General features: G+C 44.4%; 1 protein-coding gene across 1 annotated transcript in view; it reads right to left on the reverse strand.

Annotated features, from left to right (window-relative positions):
- LOC308477018 (von Willebrand factor D and EGF domain-containing protein-like) overlaps nt 1-19,481 on the reverse strand; it is a 209,713-nt gene that overhangs the window by 126,835 nt on the left and 63,397 nt on the right. Inside the window, exons 7-10 of the mRNA XM_081005140.1 lie at nt 17,468-17,603; nt 13,444-13,661; nt 10,217-10,290; nt 7,791-8,067 (exon numbers count right to left, since the gene is read on the reverse strand). Of these exons, the coding sequence (XP_080861266.1) occupies nt 7,791-8,067; nt 10,217-10,290; nt 13,444-13,661; nt 17,468-17,603 (705 nt within the window). The remainder of the gene's footprint in view (nt 1-7,790; nt 8,068-10,216; nt 10,291-13,443; nt 13,662-17,467; nt 17,604-19,481) is intronic.

Genomic DNA, 19,481 nt, shown 5'->3' on the forward strand with positions numbered 1-19,481 from the left:
CATGCACACACAATAACATGTCATACGCACAATAAAAAATAAGTTGAGACCTGCAATTGGCATCAGTAATCCACAGTGCAATATATCTCAGAAGAAAGCTCCATTGAGTTCAAGAAGTCTTACTCCCAGGTAACCTGCATGTCACTTTCAGGTTACAATCCTGTGCTCCACTGAACTCAAGGTACTTACGTCTGAGTAGACCTTCATATTCTTGCTCTCTTATTTATACTGAACATGATTGTTCAAAAATGTATTTACCATTAGGATCTCTTTTTCTTGATGCTGATAGAGGGAGAAGTACAGTGGTACAGTTTACGAACTTAATCTGTTCCAGAAGTCCATTCTTAAACCAAAACCGTTCTTAAACCGAGGTGCACTTTCCCTATTGAGGCCTCCCGCCACCACCCTTCCACCATTCAGATTCTTTTCTTAGACCGAGGTAAAGTTCGCAAACCAGGATACTATTTCTGGTTTTGCGGAGTTCGTAAACCAAATAGTTCTTAAACAGGGCTGTTCTTAAACCGAGGTACCACTGTAAATCCCTTCAGGTAATTATCATTTCAAATTAGTGTTTATATCATTTTCAAACCAGTAATAGTTGACTAGTGGAAACTGCCAACATGACAATAAGATCACCTCTGTAGTTTTCCTTGGGAAATGGTCTCATTCATATATATATATATATATATATACATGGCCAATACTTTTAGAATATTCCTTGTAAGACCAATTCACATAGGAAATGATTGTATTTTAAACTGAACAGAACAGTTGTCTCATTATAGAGATGGCTTAGGTTGTTCCTTTGAAAGTGGAGAAAATCATATTCAGATCAAGGTGGGAAATGGGCCAGCTTTTTGTTCTGAAAACATTGAGTTAGTTTTGATCATGTGAGGACTTAAGCCTGATGGAAATTCCTCACAGTTGTAAGATGCACACACCCCACACATTTAAAGCACATTATTACCCCAAAGAATCCCAGGAACTGCAGGGTGACAATTCGCAGCACCCATGGCAAACTGCCATACCCATAATTTTTTCCAGGGAAATAATGTTCTTTAAATGTATGGTGTGTACACAGCCATAATATCACATGTTTCTCTAGGTTTGTGTTTCATTTTATAGCCTGCCTTTCTTCCGGGATTCAAGGTAGTGCCCTCTTCATCTTAGGAGCTGTCAGGGAACTGCCATCGGAAGGAAGGGAAGTGAAAGGGCTCACACAGGTTGGGAGAGACTCAGCAGCTGAAGAGGGAACCAGTAGGGGGAGAGGAGCTGGGCTGAGGGAAAGGGAGCTGGAGGGATGGCTCAGAGACACTTCCAGCGAAAACAGTGGGGAGGTTTCAGGACCTCCTGTAGGGACACCCACTCCTCGCCGGAAACTGTCACGCAGAGAGTCCAGAAGACGTGTTTCCGTTAAGGAGCTTTTATGTTGGAAGCGATTCCGAAAGCAACCACTGTCGGAATCTGCCAGCGACTGACGGAGCCATGTTTAAGGGGCTCCGTTACAGACAGAGGTTTGCAAACTTGACCAAACTCTGAGGGACTAGGATTTTACACACAAGCAGCTCATCGTCCCATCACAGCATTCCGACAGTCTTCGTGAGCAGCTTGTGCAGGAGAAGGCATCATGAGCAACCCAGCCGGAACCGGAGAAGCAGGAGCTGGAGCGGGTCCAAGCCTGGAAGAAAGGTACCGGGTGTTGGAGGTCCAGCTAGCGCTGCAGACGGCGAGGCTTGAGGAGAGGAGGGCTCAGGATGCAGACAAAAAGGGGAAAGACACCCAGCTCGTCAGAAAGGTACCAGGATTGGTGCAGAAGTTTGGGGGGGAGCCCAAAGACTATCATGGCTTTCGGACAGAGATGCAATATGCCCTCAATCTGCAGTTTGATGAATTCCCTGACGAGGAATCAAGAGTGGCTTTCGTGATTGGGCATCTTGAAAAGGGGGCGAGAGACTGGGTTAGACCCCTGATGGCAGCGAATAGTGACGTCCTAAAGGACACGATGAAGTTCTTTCGCGCCATGGATCTGATGTTTTCCAGCGATATTGAACAGGGAGTGGTCCGCAGACAGTTAATGGCTTGCAAACAGGGGAGCCGATCTGTCCGTGAGTACTGGACTGAATTCACCATGTTGATCCATAAATTGGGGTGGGATCTATCGGCGGAACCCATTCAAATGCTTTTTGAAGAAGGGCTTTCTTCGGCTGTGAAAGACGAACTTTCCCGGGCGCCCAGGGCGGAGTCTATGGACCAGCTGACCAAATCAGCGCTGACCATAGGAGCGCGCCAGGAGGCGAGAGCATTGGAGAGGCGGGAAGGGAAGGGGGAACGTTGGAAGGAGTTCCGCATTCCAGACATTCCAGAGCCAACTTTCCCGCCGGCAGAGCCGATGGAAATCGGAACAGCGCGCGCGCGCGCAGTTTCAAAGCCCAGTGAGGGGGGAAAGAAGGAGGGAAAAGGCGCCCGGAAATGCCATCTCTGCCAACAGCCAGGTCACTTTGCCAGAGTCTGCCCCCAGAGGAAGGAATGGCAAGGGATGGTAGGAGCTGTGGAGGGAAGAGAGGAAGAAATACCGAAGCAAGTAAAAGCCAACGCCTGGCTGCCACCGTCGGGGCACAGCAGTCAGGCCAAAGAGCAGTGAAAGTGCCCACGCCAGAACCTCCTAAACCCGCCCTAGTGATAGAAGTGGCGCTAGAGCTGCCAAACGGACACCCTCTAAAGATAAAGGCGCTGTTGGACTCAGGCAGCTCCTGCAATTTCATGAGCAAAGAGTTTGCAGCTGAACACCAGATACAGACGATCCCTTTAAGCAACCCCCTGCAGGTGACCACGATCGATGGCAGGGAGCTGTTGGGAGGAGAAGTCAGCTTGCAGACCGTCCCAATGATAATGAAGGTGGCAAGGCACACCGAACTGATAGCGTTTAATGTGGCCACCTTGGGAGGAGCTCCCATTATATTGGGGATGAGCTGGCTAGCGTTACATGATCCGCTGGTGGGCTGGCATCAGAGAGTGGTTTCTTTTGGTTCAGCACATTGCTTAGAACACTGCAAAGAGGGAAAGGGTTTGGCAGGGGCCCAAGCCACCCTAGCAGGGACTGAAGTAACGGAGAACGTGAAGGTACCACGACAATACGCAGATCTCCGCGACGTCTTCAGCGAAAGGGAAGCTGACCAATTACCCCCGCATAGACCCTTTGACTGTCAAATCAATTTACTCCCTGGGGCACAGCTCCCTGTAGGCAAGCTGTACGCCATGTCAGACAGAGAGATGCAGGAGCTAAGAGAGTTCATTGACAAGAACCTGAAGAGAGGGTTCATCAGAGAGTCCAGGGCGGTGGGGGGCAGCCCAGTGTTTTTTGTGGATAAAAAAAACACGAACAAGCCGAGGCTTGTGTGTGACTTCAGGGCCTTAAATGCAGTGTCAGAACCAGTGGCTTTCCCTATGCCCAGGATTGACGACATTTTGACAAGGGTCAGGAAGGGAAAGATTTTTACTAAACTGGACCTAAGGGGGGCGTACAACCTGATACGAATAAGGAAGGGGGATGAATGGAAAACCACCATGTTCACCCCTTTGGGGGCATTTGAATATTTAGTTATGCCCTTCGGCCTACAAGGAGGCTCCGCGTGCTTTCAATCGTTTATGAACCACGTCCTGGGGCCTTTGCTTTACAAGAATTGTGTGGCCTTCTTAGACGACGTGTTGGTGTATTCTGAGAATGAGGAGCAGCATGTGAGAGACGTCAGAGAAGTGTTGAGCAGGCTGCAAGCCAACCAGCTGTGGGTGAAACTGGAGAAGTGTCAGTTTCATACCAAGGAGGTGGAATTCCTGGGGTATCGCCTGTCAGACAAGGGATTGGCCATGGATCCCGGCAAGGTCCAGGCGGTGCTGGAATGGAAAACACCCAAAACAAGGAAGGATGTGCAGAGGTTCCTAGGATTTGGGAACTTCTATCGTAAGTTCATCCGAAACTTTGCCCACCTGACGGCGCCCATTACGGACTGTCTCAGCAGTAAGAAGAAGTTCGTTTGGACTGAGGAGGCGGAGCGAGCATTTGAGGAACTAAAAAGGGCCTTCGCCTCGGAACAACAACTCCTGCATGTGGATTTACAAAAACCGATGAGAGTGGAAACTGACGCATCAGACAGAGCGATTGGGGCGGTGCTTCTGCAGCCAGGGAAGGAGGAGTCAGAGTGGAGACCGTGTGCCTTTTTTTCGCGAAAGCTGAACAAATCCGAGAGGAACTACACGGTGTATGACCGAGAACTACTAGCCATTCATGAGGCGTTCCGGAGATGGAGGCACCTGCTAATTGGCGCACAACATAAGGTGCAAGTGTGCACTGACCACAAGAACCTAGAGTATTGGAGGACGGCACGAGTGCTCAACCAACGGCAAGTGAGATGGGCCCAGGAGTTCTCCAAATTTAACTTTGAGATTTGTTACGTGCCAGGCCCAGAGAACATTAGGGCGGACGCTCTCTCACGCAAACCTGAATATTTGGAGGAGGAGGGAGCACCCGAAGAGAGACATGTCATTCCAGAGGACCGCTGGGTGTGTGGGGCGGCATTGGTGGGACAAAGAGAACTGGTAGAGGAAACAGAGAATGATGAATACGCCCAGAATAAGCTCAGAGGTCTTAGGGGTGAGGGAGAGGAACCAGGGGGTTTCGAGGAAAGAAATGGAGCTTTGTATTACAAAGGGGCACTGTATATCCCTGAAGGAGACTTAAGGGGGAGGGTACTCAAGCAGTTGCACGACAGCCCCACGGCGGGGCATTTTGGACAACACAAAACCATGTGGTTGGTCACCAGGGAATTTTGGTGGCCTAAGGTGAGGGAAGATGTACGGGAGTATGTAAGAGGGTGTGAGCAATGCCAGCGAGCCAAAGGGGAGAGGCGGGCACCGGCGGGGCTATTAGAACCCTTACCAACCCCAGAACGACCTTGGGAGGCAGTGTCGATAGATTTTATGACTGATCTGCCGAAGTCCAAGGGGAAAACAGCCATCATGGTGGTGGTAGACCTACTAACAAAGATGTGCCACTTTGTAGCCTGCTCGCATGCAGTCACGGCGGAAGAGACAGCGAAGTTATTTGTAGAACACATTTTTAGGTTGCACGGGGTGCCATTGAGGGTGGTCTCAGACCGAGGAAAACAATTTACGTCCAGGTTCTGGAGGAAGCTCATGAGCTTACTGCAGGTGGAGGTCAACTTTTCGACTGCCCGGCACCCTGAAACCAACGGGCAGGCGGAAAGAGCAAACGGGGTCCTCCAGCAATACCTGAGGTGTTATGTCAATGACAGAGAGAATGACTGGGTAGAAAAGTTGGCGCTGGCGGAATTTGCCTACAACAATGCCGAGAATGTGTCCACAGGGATGAGCCCCTTCTTGGCTAATTATGGGTGCCATCCCAGGGCTTTCCCAGGGGGAGAAGGGGAGAGATGGGGTGTCCCGGCAGCCGAGCATTTTGTAGAAGAAATGGAAGCAATCCATCGTCAGCTCCAACTCAACTTAGAAAGGGCGAAGGAAGAATACAAGAGGCAGGCAGACAAGAACCGAAGGGAAGGTGAAACCATAAGGGTGGGAGATAGGGTGTGGCTGTCAACCCAAGGGTTGCCGTTCAAAGGAGGTTGTAAGAAATTAAGACCCAGGAGATTGGGTCCCTTTGAGGTCATTCAACAGGTCAACCCAGTGGCTTTCAGGCTCCGGTTACCCAACCACATGAAACTGCACCCAGTATTTCACAGGTCGTTACTGTCACCGTATGAGGGGGGACGAGAAGGGATGGCCACTCGGGGACCGGTCATAGAAGAAAGGGAATGCAGCAGCCATGTGGCAGAAATCCTCGACGCCAGATGGAAGGGGGATCAGGTGGAGTATTTGGTAGCGTGGGAAGGAGAACCGGAGTCAGAAAACACTTGGGTAATGGCAGAAGATATCAATGACGAGGTATTGATAGAAACGTTCCATCAAAGGTTCCCAAGGAAACCTCAGCCTGTGGAGAGGTTCCGGAGGGAATACTTTGGGACCACCGATGAGGAGGAGGAGTTGGAAGGATTCTCGGAATCGGAAGGGGAAGGGGAGATGGACTCTGAGGAGGAGGAGTACTTCGAGACCAGGAACCGCAACAGGTGGAGAGAAGTGTTCGGGACATCGGAAGATGAAGGAAGTTCATTCCGGGGTTTTGCCTACTCACCGCCCGTAGAGGAGGGGGCGAGAGGGGATGAAGGGGGCCCTGGAGGGGAGGTGGATGTCAGGGAACTGCCATCGGAAGGAAGGGAAGTGAAAGGGCTCACACAGGTTGGGAGAGACTCAGCAGCTGAAGAGGGAACCAGTAGGGGGAGAGGAGCTGGGCTGAGGGAAAGGGAGCTGGAGGGATGGCTCAGAGACACTTCCAGCGAAAACAGTGGGGAGGTTTCAGGACCTCCTGTAGGGACACCCACTCCTCGCCGGAAACTGTCACGCAGAGAGTCCAGAAGACGTGTTTCCGTTAAGGAGCTTTTATGTTGGAAGCGATTCCGAAAGCAACCACTGTCGGAATCTGCCAGCGACTGACGGAGCCATGTTTAAGGGGCTCCGTTACAGACAGAGGTTTGCAAACTTGACCAAACTCTGAGGGACTAGGATTTTACACACAAGCAGCTCATCGTCCCATCACAGGAGCCAAAGTTTCTTCAGTGCATTAGTATGTCAACGATACGCCTTTTAGACTGTGAGGCAATGCCTATGATAGTGTTGTCTTGTGGCACCCTCCTCCTTCTGAAATTAAGCCATTTCTGTATGTGCACTGGCAAGGAACCCATCGGAAACCTAGGCTTAAAAATTATCTCTCTTGTATCACTAATCACTGCCCAGGATATTTCTCCTGTTGTGGGGATGTTGAGACAAGCCCCGCCCCCATCAGCATAGGCAAGCTGATATAGAGAGAAGTGTTCCTCTATATACCCATAGCCCAACCTATTTAGGTCAACACTAGCACCTTGATCAGTGTTCAGGATCAGTGTTATGTGACCTGCATTATTTATGAACCAGGTAGCAGTCCCCAGTGAGAGTTTTTTGTTTTGTTAAGTGTTCTTAGATAATTAATCATATTTACTGTTGGTCATTTGGTTCTTTATTTTATGATTCTATAATATATTAAAGGTTTTACTTGGTGTTGGTTGTACATCACCACTATATATATATATATTCTTTTGAATTAGTGCTGTATAAATAGTCTTATAATGAATGAATGAATGAATGTGGGGGGAATAGCAGGATGTTGGCTTCCATATCAGCAATGCCGTGGATCAATGATTCTTCCTAGTCTGACATGGATTTAAAACTTACTTGTGCTCACCTATAATTGGTCAGGCACCAATCCCTTCTAATCACTCTTTCCATTAGCTTGGCTGGACACAAACCCTACTGTAATCAGTAAATCAGCCAAGTCAGAGAAATCCTTTGCTTTATCAAAGACCATAGTGGCTGCTCTGTAAAAAAAGGCAAGCCTCTTGTAATGAGACAGAATGTGACTTGCTCAGTGCCACCATTGAGCTTGTGGCTAAGTCAGGGCTTGAACTCCTGCTATGATGTTTTATGGGCAGTATTCTGTCCATTGGAAGACACTTCTTAGCCTTACACTGAGTGGAATTTACCTCAGCTAGGACAGCCTAATACACACCAGTGGTTGGCCATTCAACTTAGCAAGGGATACTCGATCTTTCGCACTGCTTTGTTACAAAAGTAATCTCTCTCGTTGGTAATTATCAAAACCAAAACCCAAATAAATTTGAGATACGTACAGTAATTTTTCTCCCTCCGTAGGACTCCATGATTCTGACATTTGGTTGTGACGAAGCTTTGATGCTTTTGATTGCCAGTTGAGGTTTGGTTTCCAGAAAGTGCCCATTGCACATATCAAAGATGACGATATCATTATCTTCCCATGCGGCAACACCACAGTTACAAGCAAAGGCAAGATGGTGGTTGCTGCAATGCCACTGACGCACATGCACCTCAAACACTCGGTTCAGGCTTCTGTACAGTACAAAAGTTCCAGTCATGTAGCTGTCGTAACGCCTAAGCAATCAAGAGAACAACATAAGGAAGGATTTACTCACAGTTTGTTAGCTGCTCATTTTTACTCTAGCCAACAAGGCTCCCTAATTAGACTAGTTTGGTGGCTGGCCTCAGAGGGAAAAGAAAATAAACTCTTGGTGAAGAAACACTTTTTCATCAACATAAGCAAACTAATACCACCAGAGTTATTAGCTGGGAGTGCATAAGAATTCATGTGAGGAGCTCATAGCTGCCTGAGAGCCGCTGCCATGGCAACAGGCATGGATAAGGAGGATAAACATTTGATAAAAGTAAATAGGAAAATATCTCTGCCTCCGGGCCTTAATAAATATGTTTTAGTTGTAACTGGATGCTTTACAGCATGATGTTCTTCAAAGCAAAACCAGCGCTCAAATAATATCTTCTGTGACTAATCACCCACTTCGACAAGGTTGACTATGACTAGGTGAACATTTCAAATGAAAAATTAGGGCTCTGCCAGAATCGCATTAAAATGAAGTCATATTTCCCCCCCTTTAGAACATCTTGGCTGTAAACGTAAGTTTTACTCTTAACTGGATTCTCAGCTGGCAAATGGCCACGTCTGGAACAATTTGTCAGTTTTACTCTTCACTGTTGCATGAGCTCAAGTCTACTAGGGTTCACTGAGAAGCTGATGGTGTTCTTGCTCTGGAACGCATGCCAACATGGTGGCTGCAGCACACTCTGCATTTAGCTATGGATGACATAAGCTGAGGTGGTTACATGAGTGTTGATTCCATGCAAAATGCTCACAGAAGATTGGCTTTTTCCATATGGCTGAACAAGATGCTTTTCAAAAGCAACTGATACAGAAGGCTCTTATTCCTGTGGCAGTCTAACCTAATAACAACCACTTGGAAATTTCATTGAAATTAATGGAACATTTTGGAGCAAACATGCTAAGGATCACAGTTTCCTAGATTTCAGTGTTATGGCATAATCCTATGAACAGCCATATTGTGGGATGGGATGAGACAAAAGGGTCAACATGATCGTCTGTCAAAACTTGCTATGAACCAAGCAAAATGTATTGAATAAAATTCTAGCCATCGTTCATACTTACATTAGGCTTAATTCTAATAAATTGTTATCCCTTTGCTTTGAATATATTCAAGAAAAATGTCCTGCTTCTATAATGTCATTCCCACACTTCAGTGGAGGCGCATTTGCCACCCTCTTCCCTTCTTAAAAAATGACTCAAGAGGTGCAAGTAGATAAATAGGTACCACTCTGATGGGAAGGCAAACGGCGTTTCCATGCGCTGCTCTGGTTTGCCAGAAGCGGCTTAGTCATGCTGGCCACATGACCCGGAAACTGTCTGCAGACAAACGTCTGCTCCCTCGGCCAGTAAAGCGAGATGAGTGCCACAACCCCAGAGTCGTCTGCAACTGGGTCAGGGGTCCCTTTACCTTTATCTTACCTACTTCCAAAAGGCCACAGATAGTTAAAGGCCAAATACCTGGTTATAGAGGAAAGTTTTTGCCTTGCATCTAAATATATGTATTGAAGGTGCCAGGCAAGTCTCCCAGGGGAGAGCATCCACAAACAGGAAGCCACCGCAGAAAAGGCCAATTCTCATGTTCCCACCCTCCGGACCTCTTGTGGAGGGGGCACACAAAACCAATTTATATGTCCAGGAGTGTGCACACTATACCTTTAAAAGTACATCTGAAGAACAATATTTCCACCAAAGAATTCGGGGCACTGTAGTTAACCCCGCACAGAGTTGGAATTCCTAGCAGCTCTTAAGAAATTGCACCACCTATAGCTCTTTGAGGTGGAAAATATGCTTCAAATGTGATTTAAAGGTATAGCGTACACACAGCCGTAATTAAATCCTCATTTGCAGAAGCTATTGGAATTTAGTTAATCTGGTTAATTGGTTTGTTGTTATAGTTTAATAGCTATAACTATCATCCTATTTTCTGGTCTCACAAGTATTTCTGGGTGTGACAGCAAATGCTAGAAATTTGGAAGGCATTTTTTTTCATGTGTGTGTTTAACGTCCCTTGGATTCTGCACTACAGCATTTACTGTAAACTCATAAAATAGCATCCTAGATAGCTGAACAGAATACTAAAGCATATCATTATTGTGAAGCCAAATAGCTTCATGAAAGAATACTCACCATCCATCAAATGTGATGATGTGTGGATCAGTCAAAGAGTAGCAGTTCTCTGTGGGGAGGTCTTGAACTGTGACCTAGTTAAAATGAGATGTGTAATGCATACAGTCTCTGAGGCAGAGCTCCATTTTTTATTTTATTTTTTACTCATAAAACATTATGGGCTGCATTTGACTTTTATGGGTGAATGAAACAAAATGTGACTTTTAAAGTGTGTTACAGGATCAGTATTTCCTGTGTTTTACTTATTATCATTACTTATTTTATATGCACCCAGCAAGTATATAAAGGCTATATAATTTATTTCTTCTAGGTAAACATCAGCAAAAAAACAAGTCTCTTCCTGCCCATCCAAAAAAAGTTTACAATAAAAAAGTTTTTAACTGGAAGTGTGTGAAATCTAGAATCCTGAAAAGCAAAGTAGGGATCAGTGAATCAATCTATTTCTGATCCATGTCATTTTTGCATGTGCTTACTAATAAGTCATTAGTTTCTGCATTAATCTGAGAGTTCTGAAAAGCCACAAGAAAATTCACATGTAAGTATGATGGTTGCATCTAATTAAATACTCAGAAATTAATGGATTTAACATATTCATGTTCATTCATTTCAGTAGGTCTGTTCTGAGTGTGACTACTGTCAGCTACTACCCTGGTGAAGGACAAATTTTCAGATGATATAAAACTGGAAGGTGTAACTGATACCTCAGAAGACAGAATCAGTATTGAAGATGCTCTTAACAGATTGCAGAGCCAAAAGTAGCAAAATGAATTTCAACAGGGACAGACATAAGGTTCTACACTTATGCAGGAACAATCAGATGCACAAATATAGGATGGATGACATTGGCAACTGTACATGTGAAAAGGATCTAGGGGTCATAGTAGACCATAAACTCAGCATGAGTCAACAGTGTGATTCACCAAGTGGGTGGGAAGCTAATGCCATTCTAAGTTGACTCAACAGATGTATAATGTCCAGAAAAGAAGGAATAGTGCTACCTTATCCAGTCTTGGTCAGAGCCAACCTGGAGTACTGTGTCCAGTTCTGGACACCAGAGTTTAATAAGGATATTGACAAGCTGGAACATGTGCAAAGGAGGATGACCAAGATGGTAAAGGGTCTGTAAACCAAGCCTTGTGAGAAATGGTTGAGGGAGTTGGGTATATTTAGCCTGGAGAAGAGAAGACAGAAAGGTGATATGATGGCCATCTACAAATATGTGAAGGGGAGTCACATCACTGTTGGAGCAAGCTTGTTTCAGGAGCAGATTTAGTGCCATTTAAGCAATGCACAAGCACTGGGCACTGAGCCGAGGGGCCACTGTCTCAAGCAAGGTAAGCAAGGAAATGGGCTTTGGAAAAGAGGAGTGAGGCTCTGATAGAGTCCTGGAATCCTCCTGTCTCCTTCTCAAAGCCGAATTAGCACTTTTTCAGCTTTAGGAAGGAGGTGGAAGGGCTCCAGGATCCTCTCAAATCCCTTGTGCTTCCTTCCCAAAGCTGGGCACCTCCTTACCTGCACTTGGGAAGGCAGAGCATGGGCTGGAGGGGAGTTGCCAAATTTTGGCTTTGCACAGGGTGCCATATTACCCAAGTCTGCTACTCCAAAGGGTGGGACCAGAACCAAGGGATTCAAATTCCAGATAAACATTAGGAAGAAGTTTCTGATGGCAAGAGCTGCTCAACAGTGAAATGGACTATCTCAGAAGGTGGTGCACTTATCTGGAGGTTATTAAACAGGTTGGATAGCCATCTGTTGGGGATTCTTTAGCTGTGATTCCTGCATTGCAGGGGGTTGGACTAGATGGCCCTTGGGATCCCTTCTGACTCTACACTTCTATGATTCTTTGATATTTTAAAAGTAGGTTCTTCCAAACAAAATTCTCAGAAAATACACATTTTAAAAACAAGTTTTTTTACGTTTTTGGAGCCAATAATTGTGTCTGAAGCTTCAAGAATGAGAACAGAGATAAATACTAAGTTCTGATCAGATCTGCACATCAATCCAAGATCTGGTCTGTTCATATCAGAATTCACAAAGATCAAATTTGTCAAGCAAAACCTTATATAATGAGTTGCTTTGTTAGCGTGGCAATGTGAAACTTTCCCCATAACGCAAGAAGGAGATATCTGACTGAAATTAAAGCACTTGTTTAAATAAAACCAGTTTCAAAACCAGAAGTATAACATAGGGTATATTGAAACAGTAGTTCATTATCATATTTAGAAGCAAGCAATTCTTGGCTCTTTTGACCTTTACATGTTATAGTATGTAGTTTGAATTAAATGACTTAGTGAAGATTTTTAACTAGACCCTGATCTTGGCTTCATTGTTGTAAGCTTTTAATATAATCAAATCAACCATATATCAGAACCTTGTTAGCAGATGAAACAAATATTTTTATTAGAACAACAAATTTGAGATTCAGTGTCAATGTCTACAAAGTGATACCACAGAGAGTTAAACATTGACACAGAATCTCAAGACACTTATTAGGATTTACCCCAGTAATTCCATTGATTCCTTTCAATTGTGGTTCTGCAATCTTAGCTTTCTTGCTGGTCATAAGCATTTACCGTATTTTTCGCTCCATAAGATGCACTTTTTCCCTCCTAAAAAGTAAGGGGAAATGTGTGTGCATCTTATGGAGCGAATGCAGGCGGGAGGCTCTGAAAAGGAGCGCTGACCAGAGCCTGGGATGCATACAGGCTCTGATCAGCGCTCCCTTTAAAGAATATTTTTTTCTTGCATTCCCCCTCTAAAAACTAGGTGCGTCTTATGGAGCGAAAAATACGGTAGTCATATGTAAATCCTATCAGGCAATGATACTTACTTTCAAATACATGTGTTTACGATCATTGCCTTTGTCTGCATTCAAGCAGACTTAAGATTGCTTCACACACATTTTTAGGTGCAGTGTGTTTATAACTTTATAGCTCCAAATGGGACACAATGGGATAAACATGTACTGTATTTGAAAATAAAAATATAAAAAAGTTACACTCACTAGAGAGACATGATTAGCTGCAGTTCTCTGGCCTTATTCAGATTATCAAATGTGAAATTACTTGGGGTGGTTGGAGGGGAGAACATGATACAAGGGTACACATAAAGTGGATAGGGGGGATTTTCTCTGGGACAGAAAAGTGAATTACAAATACAAAAATAAATAGGACAGCAATGCTTTGGTTAGAATGCTCTTATCAAACTCATTATTTGTTTTAACCCACTTTGACATCCATTGGTGTATAATCCCGCCAAAGCGGATTGCTCGTTTGGACAGGCTCCACTCTGATATAGCTGGTGAGGTTTCCATCCTCGGCAAAGTCATTCACAGCCCTTACAGTTACCGAAGCTCTTGCACAGCTACCTTCCTCGCAGGGCATGTGTTCCAGAGCCACCTGGCATGCTGAGAGAACGATGTCTGGGGACCTCCTTCCCAGATCATCTAAAATGCAAATATATTGGAATTCATAACTCTGTTGAGAAGTTAATAGCTAGGTTTTCTTTTTAATCAAAGGAAGATGGATGGTTTTCCATCTGTGATCAGAATAATTGTTGCTATTACAACAGCCAGACATGAGCTCAAACAGAACCATTATATGCAAAAAATGACAGCAAGAAAAATACACACTTCTCTCTCTCTATTTTAAATCTCATATACCACCTCTCTCTCTCTCTCTCTCTCTCTCTCTCTCTCTCTCTCTCTCTCCCCCCCTTCCAAGAAAAGAAAAGAAAAGGGTTTCAGTACTCCATACTGGTAAGTACTAGCACAAAAAGGCCATATAAAAATATTATATATAGCTCTATAGCTATAGAGAAAGAGAGGAGAAGAGAGAGAGAGAAGGATGGAATACACGCGTTCAATACACGAAAACAGCAATACTTTGGCTGCAATCTTGTACTTGCTTACCTGGGAGTAAGCCCCATCTTGGGTAGGCATGTATATGATTGCAATGTTAACAACAGCAGAAGACCAGATCAAATTAGTGACAGTGATATCAGTGTTAGGATATTTCCGTTCCACCTTAAAAGGGAGCAGGCTTTGTGAGTCACAGAGTCTGTGTATTTCCTGTTCACAGGAAGTTTATGTTGTGTCTATGCTTTCGTTTTCTCTCTGTGTCTGAGACACTGAAGCTGGCAGTCATGTTTTCTTTGTTCTGACCAACGCTGAATAAACTTGTAAATAATGATCTCCTGCGTGCATCTTTTGCTGTGTATTATCTGCTGATAGAGCGTGCATGAGCTCTGGAATGTGGCAAGCTATTTCTGGAAGCTTGTGTCACTAATTGAATGATACTGCATGTCTACGGGAGATCAATGGACGTCCGGAGGCGGCTTGGGGGCCATGATGGACTTTGTCTCCCTGGCAGTATCCCAACAATCAGAAGCCAACATCCCTCACAAACAGCTCAATTCCCTGGGGAATAAAATAGTCTTTCTTTTCTTTCTAGAAACTTAAAGAACTTGATGAGTTTGCCTGTGGTTGGAGTTCACCAGAATATGCATCACAGCAGAAAACAAATCAAAACAAAAATCTCCTGTTTTACAGAATTCATCATGGGATTGCTTGAATTTGGAGATCTCTTTCTGCATTTGTGAATGACCAATATTCACTATGCTTTTCAGTGCTGATATTTTACCTTTGCTAGATGTGAAATAATAATAATAATAATAATAATAATAATAATAATAATAATAACAACTTATTTATATCCCACCCATCTGGCTGGGTTTCCCCAGCCACTCTGGGCGGCTTCCAACAAAATATTAAAATACAGTAGTCTGTTAAACATTAAAAGCTTCCCTAAACAGGGCTGCCTTCAGTTGTCTTCTAAAAGTCTAGTAGTTGTTTTTCTCTTTAACATCTGGTGGGAAGGCGTTCCACAGGGCAGGTGCCACTACCGAGAAGGCCCTCTGCCTGGTTCCTGTAAGTTGGCTTCTCACAGCAAGGGAACCGCCAGAAGGCCCTCGGCACTGGACCTCAGTGTCTGGGCTGAACGATGGGGGTGGAGACGCTCCTTCAGGTATACTGGACCAAGGCCATTTAGGGCTTCAAAGGTCAGCACCAATACTTTGAATTGTGCTCGGAAACGTACTGGCAGCCAATGTAGGTCTTTCAATTTCAAATATGTCATTTAATCGATTTAAATCCGTGTTATATATTTTACATCCAGCAGCCTCAAACATGAGCTGATTTTTTTTTAAAGTATTTAAAAACCTATTCTATAGGTTTGGTTTCTTCACATATTGCTTTCTGGCAGAAGTCATCTTCACTTTGGCATGGGGGGGGGAGCCTTGTCATAGGTGATGGATTGAGAAAATGTCTTTCTGCATAAGGACTCTTATATCAGCTTCCCAGCAGCAGTACCTCATGCAAAAAAAAAAAGACATTTGTGTCACTCTTCATACATTAAACACAATACTGACAATCTCTGTGTCAGATAAGGTAAAATGTGAAATGGCCTTTAGATCAAGGATCAGTTAAATAACACAAATATATCAATACTCATGAAATGTTTAGCTGTAAATGCATACTAATATAAAATGTATCGTATTTTATATCACTGAAACAATCTTCTTCAACACCATTGAAATAATCACAACCCTACATATATGTGTATACTAAGAACTAAGTCCTATTAAATTTGATGGAACTTACTCTCAGGTAGGCATTTTATTAATTTGTTTGTTTGTTTTGTATACCACCCTATACCTTCAGGTCTCAGGGAGGTTCGCAGGATAAAATAAACCATTACACTGCAAGCCTTAGGATAGAGAATCATCACAGCTCATAGTCATCTATTATGTGCACATCTATACATTTGAAGCACATTCTTTTCATCAAAGAATTCTGGGCACCAGGCACACCGAGTTGGTAGGACTGTCGTGTGTGTGTGACATCACATTCATGACGCTCCCCCCCCCATCTGGCCACACCTGCTTGGACGTGGGGGTGTCTACCGGGATGCTCTGTCTATTGCAGAGGGCAGCACGGAGGGTGAAAATCGGCCTCCCAGCCTCCCACTTGCCACACTGGCACACACCCAGGGACAGTGGGGGATGGTAGCCCCCTCAATATTAGGGGGGCTGCACCCCCCTGCCTCAAAATATTGAGGGGGTTTAGGCCTCTTTTGCCCCATATACCCAGCGCGGCTGCTGGACATTGTAGTTTGACCCTCACCGTTGGTTGAAATGTTACATGCAAGATCCAGTGTTGCACTAGCAAAGGCAGTGGGGCTTCCCCTTTCTTCCCTCCCCTCTGTATATCCCCCATTTTAGAAGTACATGGGGGATGCAGGGGGAGGAGAAGAAGGGGAAGTTTGCACAAGCAGGAGTCTGTTGCACAAATAGGCGTGTGTGTGTAGCTCCCTATTTATTGGGGGCTTTTCTGGATTGTGTGCACTGCGTGTTGCTTCATTTATAATTTCAGCCTGCATCAGATGTTTCTTCTGAAGCATCAGTAGTAAAATGTAGAACAGATTTACAACAGTGCATTCCTTTGGATGTTGGTGTCTTTCTGCTGTGTTCAGTTGTTAGTGTGTTTAGAATTGCAGCCTAAGAGCTTTCATTGATAAGGAGAAGTAGTTCCCGATAAGAAGAACCACCCATTATTTTTTAACCATCTAAGTAACATTGCAACCTGATCCTAATATTTATTGCACTAGTTAGTTATGAGTACACAGGATATGACATCTGCTACAGTGGCCCAACTTCTCAAAGCAATGATATTTTTAAGCCATCACCAGGCTTCCAAAGAAATTACCCTAGTGGCCAGCAACATAACAGGGTCAGATATTTAGAATCCTGGTTCCAATGTCCTATTATTATTATTATTATTATTATTATTATTATATCATTTTCTTCCATACAAATAGGTTCAAATCTTACAAATAAGAAACTAGGATTGAGAGGAAGTGATTGATCTAGCTAGTGAGTTTATTGCAGTAAACACACACAAACATACACACGTGTGTACACACCTTTGTGTACGTGACTATAAGTAATACCGTTATTAGTCAAATTAGCCTAAAACATTAAGCCAAATAGTTTAATGCACTGACCACAAGCTTTAAGTACTTTCCCCCATCTCTCTGGTTTTATAGCCAATCACTTTGTTTGTCTTATGAAGCCCTCTAGCAGTAAATGATGGCGGTTCTCCTACCTATGCTATGCTCTTAGATTCATTACAGAGATTTCAGGGAAAGTCAGCAAAAGTGCTTGATCAAATGCTCACTGACATAAGACTCTTACCAGAATCCCCGGTAGTCAGCTGCAAAGTAATTTTACAGATGTCATCCTGGCCCAGACAGGTAATAGGGATGGTACTTAGGATTGTCAAAATATGCTCTTCACTATCTTCTGCAATTTGTATGGATTCTGGCACAAACTGGAAATAGAGACAGATGATCAGTCTTACACTGCACTCATATTAAGCCTTGGCCTGTTTTGATGGCAAATGGCCTCTGATTTAAGGCACAAGTGAATTTTCAGTTATTGCATCAGAAGTTTCCCTTTCAAGAAGGAGGAACATTTTTCCTGAAAAAGCAGGCAATATATAGATTTTTAAAAACATTTTTAAGGCTAATTTGGAGAGGGAGAATGAAGAGCAGTTTCCAAGTTTTGAATCTCTGAAGGAAAGATATTCAAAACTTGCCCTTCCTGCCACTGCGCCCCCAACTTTTGCTAAACTTGTCAGCAGCCGGGGCACTTCCTCAAAATGTTGCTGCTTGGCTTCTCCAATCTGGGGAGTGGGACTCAATCAGCAATGTGTCACACGGAAATGCCCTGGCTTTGCCAAACTTGGTTGGAGCTGGGGTGCACCTCAAAATGTAGCTGCTCGTCTTCTCCACCCGGGGACAGGGAAGACAAGCGCCAATGGCACATGCCAGAATGCCTTCCTTCAGGCAGGAGAAGTGATGGGGCAGGCAGAGCATGGCCTCTTGCACTTCCACTGCCTGAGGCAGGTGTTTCCTCCGCACCTCATAGGCAAGCCAGCTCTGCGGGATGGGATCCTGTTTGCACCAGGGAAGACCTCTGTAGGTGCAGGTGTGGCCGCAGGTGCTATGTTGGTGACATATGGGCAATGTCTTGAGAAGTCAAAGCTCCGTGGTATAGCATGTAGTTTTGCATGCAGAAGAGTCAGTGCCAAACTTTAACCCTATTTAAAGACCCTCAGAGATAGCAGAGCTGGGAAAGACCTGGATCGAAAGCTTTGGAGAGCTGCTGTGAGTGAGAATGCACAATAATGGGCTTGATGGGCAGACTCAGGATAAGGCAGCTTCTTGTGTTCATAACGGGAAAGGGGGGGAGGAGGCAGCCTCAAGTTGCTTTAGAGACGAATTATTTGCACCTATTGCTGTGCTTTTGTTTTGTTGAAACCAGTCACTAAGGAAGGGTTTTCACATGGTGTCTTATTCAGCTTTTGCCTTCCTTATTCTCTCTCACGACTTTGATAGCACGTTAAGAAGATCTGAGCTTGCTGCTACTCCGAGATAAGGTGAAATTGCTATTTTGGTGGCTTGCCGAGGTTTCTGCTTAGCTCTCAAACATTCTGCCAAATTAGCCACCGTAATTGCTTATTAAGTAAAAATTGCCTTAATTTCCTAATGTTACCTTTTGCTTTTGAACATCTTCAGTAATTACAAAATCATTTTCAGGAATAGCAGGGTAATTGTTTCTTATTTCTGATGCAGGAGAAAAAATCCTTTTGAAAAATCCTAATAACTAACAGCATGGAACCGATTTGCTCAGTGCAGAGCTACTAGTAAAAAAAAAAAAAAAGTTAATTAAAATGTGCTGGGCTGTATATTAGGACAATTAGCTGGTCATATGGCTTGCACATTACTCTACTTTCTATGTGTAAGGTAAAGGGGGGGACGACTAATTTATGCTAATGCATATGCTTTATGCAGAGTCCAGGACCAACCTGAGACATTTTGTTGCCTGAAGTGAAAGGCAAGATGACACCTCCCTGTTCCATGTACAAGAGCCAGGTGGGCAGACAGCTGAATCTTATTTCATGACTAGCAGTAGGACAGCAGCCTCCATTGCACTCCGTGGCTGCCTTGTGTAGACAGCACAGAGGCAGACAAGACACACATCTCTATCTTTCAACACCTCCCTACTAATCCTCACCCTCAAGCAGCTACGTACTACCTCAAGCAGCTCCCTCACTCAACCTAATGGTAGGGTTGAGTGTGCAGAGTTTGGCCATTTGTTTCTCCATCTTGTTTAGTACTGGTTACACTCCTGGCAGAAGCTCTCT

This window comes from Podarcis pityusensis, assembly GCF_964106645.2.
Source record: "Podarcis pityusensis genome assembly, chromosome: 1".
Taxonomy (NCBI): domain Eukaryota; kingdom Metazoa; phylum Chordata; class Lepidosauria; order Squamata; family Lacertidae; genus Podarcis; species Podarcis pityusensis.